Raw genomic sequence first — 15711 nt, 5'->3', positions numbered from 1 at the left:
TAGCTAACATGTTGATTTAAGCCTTCTGTATGTAGCAACAGTTGAGACATGAGACAGAAAAACTTACATTATCTCAACATCCCTGGCACAAAGGCACAGATTGAGGTTTTTTTTGTTAAATAAAAAATAAATAAATAAATAAAGGCACACTAAAGTAGGCATCATATTGCACTGAGACAGACGTAGACATAAATCCCAATATTTAAAACTTAAGTTTTGTTCTAAATATACTGCTTTAAGTCGTAAATCATTTTCTCAAAACAATCTTTACAGCAACCTTCTGCTTCACCCAGAACACTTTATACAGCTAATGTTTTTACGTGCAGCCTAAAACAAATACCACTAGCTCTACAGTCTCACATGTTTGGGCAATTACTATACGTTCCAAGGTCACTGCATTTGATTGTGACATTGATGTTGTTCAGCACAGCCAAACCCTTTTCCTTGCAAAATCTTTAGTCATGTCTTTTTAGTTGGTTACGGCTCTTTTGATTAAGTGTTGCGATTGGAAACTGAACTCATTTTGCTGGCTGTGCACCTTAGGGATGCAGACACATGAAAAACCCAGTGGGAAATCTGATAGCTAAGGGTAATGTAGGATTGCTTTACATTTCAGAGGTGAAGCCGAGGGATGGGCACACCAACTGCTTCCAGGATGCCGTTACATCTAGTACTTTTCAAGTCCAGACTAGCCAGAGCATTGTTTAGAAGATAATGAGAACCGATGACAGATCTTCTGCGCGGCCCACCCTGGCTCCCTGACAATTAAAGCAGCCGCATTATGCTGGGCCAGCAAATTATCAGTCTTGCTAGAATGCCTCAGACAAGGCTGGAAACAGGGCTAGTGTTTTCTCGGAGATAATTAGAGAGAACTAGCGCAGCTCTTCAGGTGGGACTTTGACCCTGGTTTCACCTTGATCATCCTGCCTCAGCCATTGTGTAAAAGAGCCCATTATTCACTGCAGTGGGAAGAAAACAAACCACAACATAAGGACAGTGTGAATGCTGAGGCACCAGCAATGCCTTTTTACCTCTAATAGGACCACTTTCCACAGGGCTTTCGTCCTGGCTGTCCTCTTCAGTACTTTGTAGTTCTGTAAGAAAAGGAAGCACACAGTGAGAAGCAATAGCAGGGAGGAAGGGAGTCTTGGGCAGAAATGGGAAAGGAGGTCTTTTTTTAGCTTTGAATGGAAGACTGTATAAAAACTAGGTTGTGAGGGTTCATAAAAAAGCTCTAAGCTGAAATTAATTTCTCTCATGAAAGGGAAGATTCAGTTTTCTTTAGAAGAGAAAAAATCTAAATAAAAAAATGCATATAAAATTAAACAAAATAAAATATCAGTCTTCTACATTTTTCCAATTACAGGACAATTTATATGGAATGTTTTGTCATCAAATTTTCATATTTTTAATTTAATCCATAACTAAAACTTTGCATTAAAATATTTCTATTCACATGATCTGAGTTTATTATAATTTTACAATGCCTAGTGCATTCATACCAGTTCCCTTCAGTTACCTTGAATCTGTGGCTTCTGTATCGATCTTTCAGGCTTCACATCTTTATCAGGCAGGAGGGAAGGAGGACGACACAAAGAAGATACGTCATTCACGTCCTCTGCTGAGGGGCACTCCTCACTGGACCGGGAGAGAAGTGTCCTCAGAAACACTTTGGCCTGCGTGCAGCACAAATTAAAACCACACTCTTAATTGTTCTCATTTTGTGAAGGAAGTGTCAAATTGAACCCTTGGCGATTAAGGAAGTCATTTACTTTGACCACGGCTGCTCGCACAGAGGTGCAGCTGTAATGTGTGTTCAAATGCCAAGAGCCAATAACTTCAAATTCTCTCACTCGTTTAACTAAAAAAAGATTTTTTTCTCACTCTTTTGCTCCCACTCTCCCCTTCAATCACACCACTTTTTTCATCTGTCTTTTCTCATCCGTGAGATTAGAGAACTGCATAAGAATGCAATCACCCTGTCGTTAATGTGCAACACGTTTCAGATATCTTCCCTCTTGGTTGAGAGGATTGAGACAAACTACTCTCTTCTACTCTCTCCAGCTCATTTTTATCTCTGTGGAGATGAGGATACACAATTAAGAGGAGCTTCTCTGGGAAATGAGGAGCAGGGAGATGCAACACAACGATTTCCTTTCTTTCCTCTTTCCCTCCCCCTTTATCAAATCCTGCCATCATCATCTCTCTTTTGTGATCAAAGACTGCCTCTCAGCCTCAGATGGCCACTGGCAACTTTTAATGAACACTAATATGAAGGGGATGATCAGGAGGATTTTGACAGTGACAAACTTTAAGTACATTGTAAGTTGTTATCAGCAGGTCACAGTAAAGATTGACAATGCAAATGCTTTCATTTTCCAAGAGGAGAAGAGATGCAAACACGCCAATCTGAGTTTGCCACTTGGGATTTGATGTTGCTGCACAATAAAAACTGTTTTGATCCTTGTCCCCGATATCCCTCTTTGTTCCTTCTTTTCTTTTCTTTTTTTTTTAGATTTAGTCAAATGTACCATGAGTTGAGGGCTCTCGCAGATCCACTGCATTTTAAATATCAATGAATGCAACTGTTAGCACTTGAATATTCAAAGGGCCTCTTTGAGTGTGTGCATGCGAGCTGCATGCTCCCATTTGTCGGAGTAGCCAGGCTGCGTGGCAAGGCGTGAATGGAAATTTCTGTTTGCTCTTGTGTGTGGAGAGTAAGCTGTTGTGTGAAAGGACAGAGAGGCATAAAGGGAGAGATGGAAAAATAGAGGATGGGAGAGAGAAATATATGGGGTGAGACTTGGAGCGATAAAGAGAGAGAAAGATTTTCACTCTGGCTTTTCCTGATGCACTTGGATACAATGATGTAGATGGCGGTACCCCTCTTCCTTTTGTTAGTTCATATTTTGAAGAGGCTCTACAGTCTCCTTCTTTGCCTCTCTGGTTACGTCTGGGACATTGCAGCAATATTTCCAAGCCACAAGAACCCCAATAAGATGAGCTTACACAAATTAATAGGCCAAAAACCTGCATGTTAAAGATGATCCTGTCGACAAAATAGTCTATAGTAGGACATGATTGGACTGCAAACATAAAGTATCTCTTGACGTCATTACTGGGCTGTGAGAGGGAATATTTTCGGTAATTTTGGTCTTTATTTAAATTGGCATTATCAACACAAGGTCAGTGAGTGGTAAACTTAAAACACTGTTACTGAGGAGAAGGTTCAAATGATTCTCTCTTTCAATCATTCAGCTGATGGTTATAATTTTGGCTAAATCAAAATTAAATACAAGTGCTCCCCAAATGAATACACCACAGGGATGAAAGAAGCCAAGCTGAGTTTGTAATATTATGATTATTCCATGGGTCAGGGTTTTCTTTATCAGCAGGTTAATGTGGAAAGCAATTTAATAAGTATGAAGCCAAGGCTTGGTTTTGAGCACAAGACACAAAGGGGGTAGTCAATGTCAGCTACACCTCTCTAAAAAAATGAATAAATTAATAAGCAAAGGAACAGAGCTACATCAGTGTTAATAAGTTGGGTATGTTAATATCTGCTTGCTTTTGAACTGCATGTCAGTGTGAATCTAACCGTCCGTCCTCCTCTTTGTGTGTGTGCTGTTGCAGTGTATTTGCCTTCAACGCTACCTGCTGGCTGTAGGTGGCATGACGCTTCAGTAGCAACGGCGTGAACAGTTGGACCAAGCGCTCAGTGCTGAGGACACGGTGCTCCTTGAGCACAAGGGCGTGCTTGAACCAGCGATCCCACAGCCGAGCGGCATTAGGAGGGAGGCTGGTGCTGTGGTGAAAGTGGGGGTTGGGTTGAAAGTAAAGAAAGAGAGGCTTTCTTATTGAATACACAGAAAGAAACATGAAAATAAGTCACAACTATACCGTCATACAAAGAAAAATCCTTTGATTAGCAAGAAAATGAAGGGAAAAAGTACTAAAACAACTGGAATTTAGTATATTTGTTTTGCTCCATGTTTTAAGACACACCCTAAAAAGGCTGCATTGTGTCATCTTTAAACAATTGAGAAGTTATGGATTTGTGATGTGTTGCAGTAAGCACTGAGTGACATAACCTCAGGTTGCAAAACTGGATAAAAGGTCGAGGTCAGCCAACAGGCATCTCCAGAGGAAAATGAGCGACACTGCTAGATGTGTCTCTTAGAATTGAGTGTATAACTGGAAAGGTCTCAGTGAAATCAATAGAGTAGTGAAGCAGAGCATGGATTTGGCTCAGACTATAACTACTCATTATCCAAAGGACTGGAACCCACAGATAGGGCATTTTAATTTACTCATGACATTCACCCATGCAGTGTTACCGTACGAGGTGACACCAAAGATGACCTTTTACATTTGTGGACAAGGGAAACTACATCAAATCGTAACATTCAATATCTCAGTAACTGCTGTAGGTAACATACTTTCCTTAGGGTCTGGTAGAAAATAAATAAATAAAATATAATCAAATAAAATGAACATGACACTATCAACATTCTGCTTGAAAAGATTAATTCACCTTTACTGTAAGTCTGTTTGCTAACTCTAAGAAAAGAAACATCTGGCGAACTCAAGAGCGCTGATGTTTGTCCTCTGAAGTACTCCATTGCAACTATTATAAACTGGAAATATTAATGTCTACACAGAACACTAACTATATAAAAGAGATTACAATATTCGATAGCTATATGCAACATAGTACTGAAGAATTGTGTAGTGAACTAAACAAAATACCTCAAACAGCTTTACACAACTTTACACAAACTGAAATTAGTTTATAGAATCCAAAAATATCATTAATATAAAAAAAAAAGAGAATTTAAAAAAAAAAAAACTGAGACTTTTTGGCTTTGGGTTCAGTGAAACCAGAATTCTTACCTTATTTTATTAGGCTCAGTGTTATACTGATGTGCATACACTAGATCCTGTGACAGAAGGCAACCCTTTTCTGTGTTCCACGACAACCTCTGAAGCTCATGAAGGACGACTGCTCCACATGCTTCAAGGTCCTCCTCATTTAAGCCCGCTCCATCGTCACAAAGGCTGCCCAATACATAGAGAGCAGTCAGCTTTTGCCATGAAGCCCTGGGCTGAGCCTGCAGGTCAGGAGTACAAAGTACCTCCAACAGACAGACACACACGAACACGCTAAACAAGAAAACACACTAATGCAACTTAATATCATCAGGGCCTTGACACAAAATGGTCACTCTTTATTACTGAACAGATGGGGATATGTATACACTGGGTTTAAAAAGAGGCAAAAAGCTTTTCTCTGCTAGTAATTTATTCTTTTATGCTTTACCACAGAAGCAGCAATTATGGTAAATTAATCATTCTATGAAGTATAAAAAGCTTATGAAAAATAAGCCCAGTGAAATGAAACATTCCCCATCCTCTATCTCTCTGACTCCCGACAACAATTCAGCTGGGTGGTTACTTTAACAATCCCATGTGTTTGAAAACCCCTCAGAAATAAAGACGCATACCTCATGGTGATGACACTTAATCTAATGTGAGAGCCCTTAGCAGAAGGATAATATGTTTTCCTCATCTGCACAAACTGCTCCATGGCCATTAAATAAATTTACATGGCATTTCATTTAGAAAGGGAAAAGATAAGGCTGCAAACTTTGGAGAAATACAAGAAGGATATACCTGATAATTCTATTGCGTTGTCTTTCATCAACTGAAGAATCCCCATACACATGGGTCTGCTCGCCATGGAGGCGTCCTTCGATACTGTCAAGCAGACTGTAGAATCCTTCCAGGGAGAGGCTGAAAAAACACCATTACCCATTAATGCAATGAAAGGAAATTAAAGTGGAGGAGGTCATGTGATCAATAGGCCTGCTATTTGTAGAAAGGAAAAAGAAAAAAAAAATATGGTATTCGATCCACAAATTTGTGATACATTTTCCAGGCAATTTCCTTGAGATACTCAAGGACCACTGGAGAATCTGGGTATTAGGATTCGATGGCCACAGTACAGGTTTTGAACACTTTTCAGTGTCAGTTGAAGGTGCCATGTGTAATAACAGGTTGCACAGGAAAGCTGGCACTTAGAACAAGAACTTGTACCATTAGCTGTCTGCTGCAGTAAAGTGAAAACATGACACATGATATCAGTTCTGTCTAGTTACATTTTAAAAACTAAAGTTCAATACAAGTAATTGGACTGCAGAATTGGACAGTAATAAAAATGTCTCACACTTAAAGGGTTTGTGAAAACGATTCCAAAAAAGAAAGAAGGAAAAAAAGGGGGCCTCTGGATGATTTCTTTTGGTGAGAGATTTACACTTTAATCTGGTCCTGTGTGAGGGTGCAAAATGAGAAATGGATGCCTAATGCATGTGGATATTGAGAATCCATCTCTTTCCTGAGAATTAAGCTCTGGGTGGCCCTCATTGAATTCCCCCAGAAACCCCAAGCCGAGAGATCCTGAGCCGCCATCCATAAAGAGAGGCCAAAAAGAATTTATGACAATCTGTAATGGGCTCTTGGGTTAGGGGTCAGCAAACAATTGCCCCCTCTTTTTTGCAGGTTGTTTCCTGGTAACATCCTGATTAAGCTGGTAGCTTGAATTATATCCATGACATTTTGTAGTGTGCGATCCATCTGTGCCAAGTCCTCTTCAGTGTGGCTGAAGTAGAATAGGCAAAAGGTAGAACAGGCAAAGACTCTGTCATTTTTTTCCCCTTTCCCTTATCACCAGTGTGGGCCTTGAAATAGTCATCTTTCTATTCTCACTTTATTTATAAAAGCTCTTCAAAAAGAGACCTTTAGAGAGGGAGAAAGCGAATTAGTTGTGTTTTTTCTGCAAACCTCTCTATTTGTATTGTTGCCTGCTTTCATGTCAAGGTCTCTAACCTCACTTTAGATGCTGCTGTTGTCTGCATGTCAACATCATCAGGAGAGTATTATTAGTCAGGAGGGAGAGGTCAGCAGCAATATTGCCCTACAGCATACAGTACTGACTCCTGGGTGATTTACCACACAGAATGGCCTCAAAATTGAGTGATTGTTGTCAGGAGAATCTCACCGTGCTGGCACAGACAGCAAAGATAACACACAAAGAAAGTGAGAAATAAAACTACAAATAGTACCAATACACTGTCTGCACTTACTGTTTGACTAAATATGGGATATGTCATCATTCAAGATATTAAATAAAATGTATTTGGAAACATTGGCACAATTATAATGCCATAATGACATTTCAGCATATTTTTCTTTACTAACTGGATGGCATGCTGTCACTAAAAGAAAAAGCAGAACCAGTGTGCAGTTCAGAGTGAGCTTATTTGTGAGCAGGATGCACTGAGGCCACAACGAGTTGTCTCAGAAAATAAACTCAGACAATAATTCAGTCTCGCTCACTCTGTCCATGCTGGAGGAGAAATATAATGGGATAATCTAATGAATTGTCCAGGCTTGTTTTTCCTGACTGTGAGTTGAATGGAGGGAGCGATACAAACTCTAACCTTAAGGGAGAGAGAGAGAGGGAGAAGATAGAGACTGGATGCTCTTAAGCCTTACATCAAAGCCTCTGGTTTGCTCCTCATACACAGAAGCGCTATGTGTTAACAATGAAAGCAGCAGCCCAAACCATCTTCTCCCTGACATAGGCTAACTGCAGCTCCTGTTAGGGTCACACCATAAAAAATATAGCCGACCAAACATAAATACAGCGCTGCACACAGAGGAAAAAATATAATCCTTCAAGCTAAATTTGATATAAATAGATATATTTGATATAAAGAGCATACTAATTTCTCATGAGATTGTGGTGAGAAATATTGTATCTGTAAGTATCGTAGAATTTTTTTCAAACTAAACAACAGTTTTGTGAGCATATGTGCACTTGCCCACTTATTCTAAATAATGAAAAAGATGAAAAAAATTGCATTTAGTGGCACAATGTAAAGCATAATACAATCCAAATAGGGAGAGAAACACAAAATTTCAATACTAGCTTTATCCTTGAGAATATACAAACCAAATAAAAGTTCTTGTTCAAGCACAAGAGCTCCTACTCATAAAACAGAGTACATTGTGTGGAAAAAGCAGGGACGCTGTGTGCAGACGTTCACATGGGATTTTCTTTGGCTCTAACCTCATCCAAAGTGATCCTTCAACTCAGAGGCCATCATCACGCTAAGGATTTGTGGCGGTAAGTGCTGTCCACATGCCCACCCTCCAGAACACTCTATGGTGCCACAAATTTCCCCCTCCACTGGGGACTTCCTGAGGTCTCTCAAGCAGAAAATTGCTCCGTCACAGCTTTATCTTGGATTATGGCAATATTTTTGTGGACAGGTCCTGAGCTCTCCCTATAAGATGCATCACTGCCACCACCACAGCCGCTGCAGAGCTACAGAGAACACGGTGTCATGGACCATGACTCCCACAATCCTCTGTCAGCCTCTGGCGTGATGGTCGCAAGGACTGTGTGGTGTCTTCACCCACTATCACTAACAGCCCTCTGTGGTTCAGTGCAGCCAAGCAGAACATTCTCCTTTCTTTACTTATTTAGTTTAAAACTTTGAAGAAATACTGACCACATTGTATGACATTTAAAAAGACTATGTGTCACAAAATAGCAAAACCTTGTGGTGTTTTTTTTCAAATAATTGTTAAATCATAGAAAACAAAGCATTTAAGTTATGAATACTGTACCTTTTCAAGGTCACTGCTGATCCTGAGGATTCACTATGTAATTTAGACCCATTAGAGTGGATGGATGATTTAGGACTGTGCTGTTTGTGATCATCCTTCCCTCTGTAAGAATTCCTCACAGGTACTACATCCTCTGGTAGATCCTCCTCCAGCTCAGATTGAGTCAAAGATATTGTCAGGTCACTAGCACTGCTCTCTGACAACTCCACATCAGAACTCAGTGTACTGATACTCTCACATTTACCTGATTGTAAACACACCACACAGTGTCACTTAGCTTATTCAATATCTTCAAAAGGGCTAAGTAAAGTGCTTTAAACTGCCAATTTAAGGAAAGGCAGAAAATATAAATATATATACAAGGTAGTAAGGAAGAAATATCACCGCAAACCTGGCATGTCTTGAGCTTCTTTTCCAAAAGTGGTTTCAGGCATCAAATGGCCAAGACCTCTCTCTTCATCTCCCATTATGAGTGGCTCATGAGCTACCTCTTGGGAGTCAGTGTGTTCTGCAAGGGAATTCTTAGCCCTCAATGAGCCACTGTTGCTGGGAGATGGATTCTTCTCAGGCCCCGTCAAGGTCACCAGAGGTGAAGCTTCCTGTTCATCATCACTTCCAAAAGCCACACTGCCAGCTGTGCCTGTTAAGGCATGAACAGATGGGAGCAGCCTCAGCGTTCTTTCATGTTTGTCACTCAAATTACAGCCGTCAGGGGAATCATTTGAGCCTGAAATGTCATCTGATAAATGTGTTCGCTTGCTGGCGGCATCCTCTCCGCCAACTCTGAAGTCCTTCAAAAGGCCACTTGGTAGACGTTCACGGGAGTGCACACTGCGATTGGGTGAACGACGCAACGCTCGGTGTGAGTGTACACTTGTGGTGCCAGCTTCAGCATCAGACCCTCTGGAGGTCTGGTGTTCCATAAAAATTTCCATTGGTGACTGTGTAAAATCCTTCACAGTGTGAGAGATGTTGATCTCCTGGTACTGTCTTTGCATAGATTCTACCTGTAAATATAACAACACACTTCACTTTGCTGGCTAAATAATCTATCCAGTCATAAAACAATATTTTACCATCATGAATATGGTTTGTCTTAAGTATTAAATTTAATCACTTTTAAAAGAAATACAATCCAAGTTTGCTAAATATCCCATTTACAATTTTGAGTAAGTGAAGATTATTTGGGCCAAGGTCAAAATTCTTTTCTTAACATTTTCAGAGGAATGTCTCGGATCAATGTTTTAACTTTTAATCTCATTAGAAATCCTTTAGACAAGTTTTGATTCATGTCTGCAATGTCACCAAGGGGGGAGAGAGAGAAGCAAAAAAAGCCTCCCTCCAAACATAATAACAAAACATGGCTTCTGTTTCTTTTCTGATAAGCGTCTTAAATACCAAACAGTTAGCTGCTTAATAACATTCACTGTAAACCATGCAGCCTGCCCAGCAGATCCACAAAGTAGGTAAAAAAAAGAGGAAAAGTTAATTTCTTGGCTGAGTGATTCCATCGGTAGCTGCAGGGCAAAGTAGAAAGTGTTTCACTAAAGTAGCAATTGATTCTTCTATCAATCTGCGGCACGCGTGTGCTCTTCCAAGGAATGTATTAAATATGAAAATCATATCCCGTTATCATCTGTCTCCAGCTTTCAGCCCGGTAAGCTTCCCTTAATGAATGCTGCAGCCTGAGGGACATGCACACTGCCAGCCAATGGCTTGTATGCATAATGGAGTGACGGTACCATTTTGCTCATTACAATATCGACAGGCTGAGGGGGGTTTTTGCACACAGTTACAAGTGACTGCTCTAGACAGCATGCTCCAAGTTATTATGAGATGTCTTAGACATTTCATCTAAAAGAGCTTTAACTGCTTTAAGTGAAGGGAGAAAGCAGCTATGGGCTTGAACTACATTGCTTGTACAGATTCACCAGCTAGGATTAGACACCTGTGTTATTACAGATACACAGTTTAAATGTAGACTCCTCTACAGATTTACCAGGCATAATATCTTCTTTTCTTTGTTGTACTAAACCTGAAAACACAGATTTATAGAACTAAAATCTACATGAGCCTTGTAAATATTTAAAAAAAGAAGGATCTTGCATGAAAAAGAAGCAAGCCTTTATCAACCATTAAAAGTGCATTCACAATACAAAAAGAAAGCATTATCAAAATGTGATGCAGATCTATAAGGAATGATATTCTTGTTCATTTAAAATGTGTATCTAAAAATTGCCACAATTTTACACATTTTATGATTAAGATTCAATTTTACCTTTGCTGCTTCCATCTTTGGCTCCATTTTCTTTCTTGCTTCAATAAACCTGGAAATATTTTTTAAAAACTCAGCCTGAAAAAAAAGGGAAAAAAAAAGACTGACTTAATACAGTGAACAAAAAAAGATTGCATATTACATTTAACTTGTATGTATGCATTTGCACACTATGCAAACATTAGTAATTCCCTGTGTTTACACCATATGCTCAACATTATCTGCACATAGTGTAAAAGCAAAAGGAAAGAAATGAAAAGTGACAACATCAAGCTTTAGCCTGTCACAGTCAATCACAAAAGGTTTTCCCAAGTGAACATGTCCTGTGTAGCTGCTGACATTCTCCTTAACACCTATCTGATTGGGCAGACTGACTGCCTTAATCCAACACATACACACCAACATGCACACGATAGATTTTTCTTTATATTTATTTGAAAATTCTGCTAAATAAAAACCACAAAGTTTGAATATGTATAAAGTGTCTATTTGTGAAAGAAAGGTTTAAATTGTACCTGATTCATTATAATTAAACCAGAAAAACACTGGGGTGAGTCAATAAATTGGATCCAAAGTGCAACAGGACACCCAAAATAACAGCAAATTTGCAGGACTCAAAACATCAAGAGGAAATAAACCAACTGCTTGAGGGGAAAGAATGGCTAAACCTCTGCAGCACTTCATAGTCTCTATATTGAGCAATTAACTCAGTGAGTCATAATTAGCCAATTTTGTTAATTTGATATTAAGCTGTCAAGCACTGTCATTGAGTTTTAAGTGATAATCTGACTGGCTCATTGTTTTGTCCCTTGTTCATTTGCTTGTGGTGATAAATTGCACTGTTTGAGTGTTTACTACTGTCACATCAAGCTGTTAGAAGCACATATGTCTACTATGCAAGATCTATGTATAAAATTTGCCTCTGTGGATGTGGACTCTAAGGCCCACTTATAACATGTTTCCATTAAAGAAAAACAAGGCGACTGAACAAATGAAGCATTTTGCTGTGTGTCTGTGCGTGCTTGTGTGTGAGTGTGTGTTATACCTTTTGTTGTTGCAGGGGGCCATGGTCAGGACTATATTCCTTCATGCTAATTTCTATGCACTCCACATTTCTCTGAAGCTCAAGGTTTCTCATTTTCGCTCGTGCTTCCCTGTCACAGATTTCTTTGAGATAACTGTGCAGTTTGGAACACTTTATCTGTGAGCTGAAGGTAGAGGAGAATCATTATTCAACACATAAGTGCATTGTCAAAAAATAAGAGGTAGACTTCTCACAAGAAAAGGTTAAGCACAATATAATTTAAATTTAAATCTTGTTCTCAACTCTCCTATCAATGTAGGCTTTGCTGTTTTGACCTGAAATGTAAATATTTATGAAAGTACATCTAGTGTGACAATAAAAATGACAACAATAAAATCCAAATACCACACAATGGAGCACAGTAATCACATTTTTAAAATAAAATATCTCACCTCGGTCATGACTGTATATATGTTTGCTTAATAAATATGGTCAATTTGCAAAATCATGTTGATATCAAATAAGACTTTAATTTATAGCGTAACTGTTTAAAATATGTGATAGAGTAGCCACTGTAACTTACATTCTAATATCTGATCTGGAGTAAGCAAACAGTTCCCTCTCCAGCTCCATCCTCCGTTTTTCCCTGCACACACATAATTGGAAACTGATACACGCGTACGCATAGTATGCGTACTTAGCATAATTAGCAGATTTATTTAACAAACTACAGCGCGTTTGTTAATTCAGAAACCGTTTGACAAATTGAAAGAAAGAAAAACGCACTGGCTTCAGGGAAACTTTGGCTAAAGACTCGTTGTTGCAAAGACTCAACTTTTCATTTATATGCATCCACGAACCACCACAGCATGACTGCTGCAAGCTAGTATTAGCTAGCTAATTACCCTGACTTCGCTGGGTGGCTAGCGGCAAAAAGACGGTAGCAGGCGGTAGGTATGGTAACTCAAGCTCGTGGTCTCCACCGGGCCGTGTTCCTGCCGACAAAGAAAAAGAAAAGAGTCTCACCTTTTAGACATGCTTTGCTGAATCGCTTTAATTTTTTCGTAATACTTGTCCTCGGTGCGACCCAAACTATCCATTATCGCTCGCTTGGCACTGCCGCTGAGCCGAGACAAGAAAAAGGAGGAGGAAGGGGAGGAAGATGGATGTGTTTACGGTGGTTACCATGAGCACCGCTTCCCAGAAATCACTGCTGGTAAACACTTAGAGCACGTGGTGTGACAACGAACGGACCACATTACCCACTAGTGTTTACTATTTTGAAGAAAACTAAATAAATAAAAATTAAAACTACGTTCAGATATTTAACTCGTCTACATTTGATGTATTTCCATAAAAATACATCAATACTGAATTTAGACGTAAGTATCTATTGTGTCTTTACTTAAGCAGAGCCTCTTTTTTATTTTTTTACAAGTTTTGAACGTATGTAAAGGTGCTTAAATGTCATGTTTGATTATCGGAGGCTTTAACCTGATTTAGGTAAATACCAGCCATCGGAAATCTTTCTGTCTTTTGTTTGATAAGTTTCTCTCTTTCTGTCAGATATAGATTATGTCTCATTTGGTCAGATGGTTGCTGTATCATCCTCTGATCTCATCTCACATTATCAAAGTTCATCACTGACATTTGTCAAAATGTCATGTTTTGCAGCAGCCTATCATTTGTCCTTGCTGGGATTCTAAAATTGACAGCCCCTCCAAATGCACATCCCAATCAACCAATTTCCACAATTCCAGCCCCATCAAATTGCTCTTTAGCTGTTGAACTGTGGAGTTTTGTTGTCCCTTTCTAATGCTAATCCATCCCATTCAACATCTCTCTATGAGGCTATTTGTTCTGAAATAAATCCCATTGTTTGCCTCCTGCATGTATAATTGATATTGTTGCCAGGTTGTTTTGTTTGTGCCGAGGAGCGCTGAAAGGCAGTACTTTGGAGATGATGAAGAAAATGAGACTTGCGGCAACACTGTTCCAGCTGAGCTCAGCCAAGGTTGGTGTGTCTGTGATCAACCTTTTATTTTATTTTATTTTATTATTTTTTTATGTCATACCATGCACTCATGATTATTATGGTACAAAATATAAACAGTATTCATTGTCCGTTATCCAGATGTACACAACACAGAGAGACTGTACAACCTTAAGCAGAACAAACTGGTGAGTGCACTTGGAATATAATGCACACACATTTTGTCCATTTCCACACTGAAAATATCTACATATTTCATAAAGAATTTAAAATGACACTTCACAGTGAACTATCTTCAATAAAGCTTCTTCCAAGTTAGACAAAGATAATCCAAAATGCTCCAAAGATAGTGCAAATGCTCCAAAACTAAAGATATTTTGATGATAAAATAGCTTTCGTCTTTTGAGTGTTTATCAGTATAAAAAATTAGCACAGAGACATTTTTTTCTTACTTCATAAATGTATGCACTGTGAAAATCATACTTTTACTATTTTTAGTTCTATGCAATGTCTGCACTGTTTGTCCCTGCTGCTCCTCTTAAGACATACAATGTGTATTGCCATTGATATGCCCTAACAGAGGTCAGAATTTGCATGAGAATTAGCACCTAGTAAATTAAATTGATATTCAGTGCACATCTCTATTCAATCCTTCAGACCTTTGTTCTCCTGCCTGGCAGAACCCATGTTCAGCCCCTAGCTAGTCAGAAACATCTGTGCAGTTAATAATTTGATAAACAGCTTACACAAATGCTAAATTATCTTCTCCATCCCCTCCCCTTTTTCTTTCCCTTGTGCAAGACTTGGAACAGTTGGTTCACCTCTGTGGTGTTGGGTTTATCTGTCTTTTGTGACTGTTCTTCCACCGCTCTGGTTTTCATGGCTCAATACTGAAGCCATGTTTGGGGTTAACAAAAAAAAAAAGACTCAGTCTTCATCTGTGAAGAAAAAAGACGTAGGAGTTTCCTATTGTTGCACATATAAAATGAACTTATTCTGAAATATTTTATTCATTCATGGCACTGTCTGGTTAGCATTTACAAAAAAATGTTGAAGAACTGTGACATTTATCAACACATTTTAACATTGACAATGCCATTGTCCTTCCATTCAGTTAAAGTCTATTGATTGCCCAGAACTCAGGTGACTCCATGTGAAGTTGGAAATTAAGGTCTGACATATTTTTTTCCAGAGAGCATTCTGCATCAGAGTGCAAAAGCTTTCAAGTTTCATGTGCAAATTCAATGGTCACTTGTTTCTGTAATTGGCTGATAACGCTAATGGAAGAGATTGACAGGGCTTTTATGATTGTTTCATAAAGTAGGCACTTAAAGTTTGCACAGTTATAGCTTGATTTTCATATTGTTCTATTAGAGAGATAACTTTATCCTGATGATAATATTAGACCTATCTGTGCAAAAACAGATCTTATTCATTTTTAAAATGATTAAAAATAACATCACAGTCAAATCTTTTTATGGTCGTGGGTGCATACATGTGCCTGCATAAGGTTTATTTGTGTGTCCACATTTTTGTGTATTTTTGCCTATGAGAGGACAGCAATTAGTTAAGTGCTATCAAGTGGATGAAAAGCTGCAACAAATCCCCTTTATAATTTCATGGAAAAGAAAGCTGACTAAATAGAATGGGATTGAGGGGAGCTAGTTTCCAATGCTTGCCTTTTTGGTTGCAACTTAAGAATAAATTGAACACCAAGAGGGTGTG

General features: G+C 38.9%; 1 protein-coding gene and 1 long non-coding RNA gene across 3 annotated transcripts in view; one reads left to right on the top strand and one right to left on the bottom strand.

Annotated features, from left to right (window-relative positions):
• The window catches only part of kiz (kizuna centrosomal protein), a 26361-nt gene extending 13165 nt beyond the window's left edge, over positions 1-13196 (bottom strand). The window contains 12 exon segments of the mRNA XM_041972039.1: positions 1032-1094; positions 1520-1676; positions 3655-3805; positions 4894-5058; positions 5674-5793; positions 8695-8938; positions 9086-9701; positions 10973-11047; positions 12015-12177; positions 12577-12639; positions 13020-13162; positions 13164-13196. Coding sequence (XP_041827973.1) covers positions 1032-1094; positions 1520-1676; positions 3655-3805; positions 4894-5058; positions 5674-5793; positions 8695-8938; positions 9086-9701; positions 10973-11047; positions 12015-12177; positions 12577-12639; positions 13020-13162; positions 13164-13181 — 1978 coding nt within the window. The 5' untranslated portion in view covers positions 13182-13196.
• On the top strand, positions 13095-15711 carry LOC121631256. Of its 2 annotated transcripts, XR_006008711.1 has the most exons (4): positions 13095-13375; positions 13931-14007; positions 14128-14174; positions 14788-15711. It is a non-coding gene; the product is annotated as an uncharacterized LOC121631256 (long non-coding RNA). The 2 variants fall into 2 exon arrangements; XR_006008710.1 differs by having other exon boundaries at positions 13095-14007.

This window comes from Melanotaenia boesemani, chromosome 20 (assembly GCF_017639745.1).
Source record: "Melanotaenia boesemani isolate fMelBoe1 chromosome 20, fMelBoe1.pri, whole genome shotgun sequence".
In the NCBI taxonomy this organism is placed as follows: domain Eukaryota; kingdom Metazoa; phylum Chordata; class Actinopteri; order Atheriniformes; family Melanotaeniidae; genus Melanotaenia; species Melanotaenia boesemani.
Note: the sequence above shows the minus strand (reverse complement) of the source record. Positions and strands in the feature narration are given on the sequence as shown.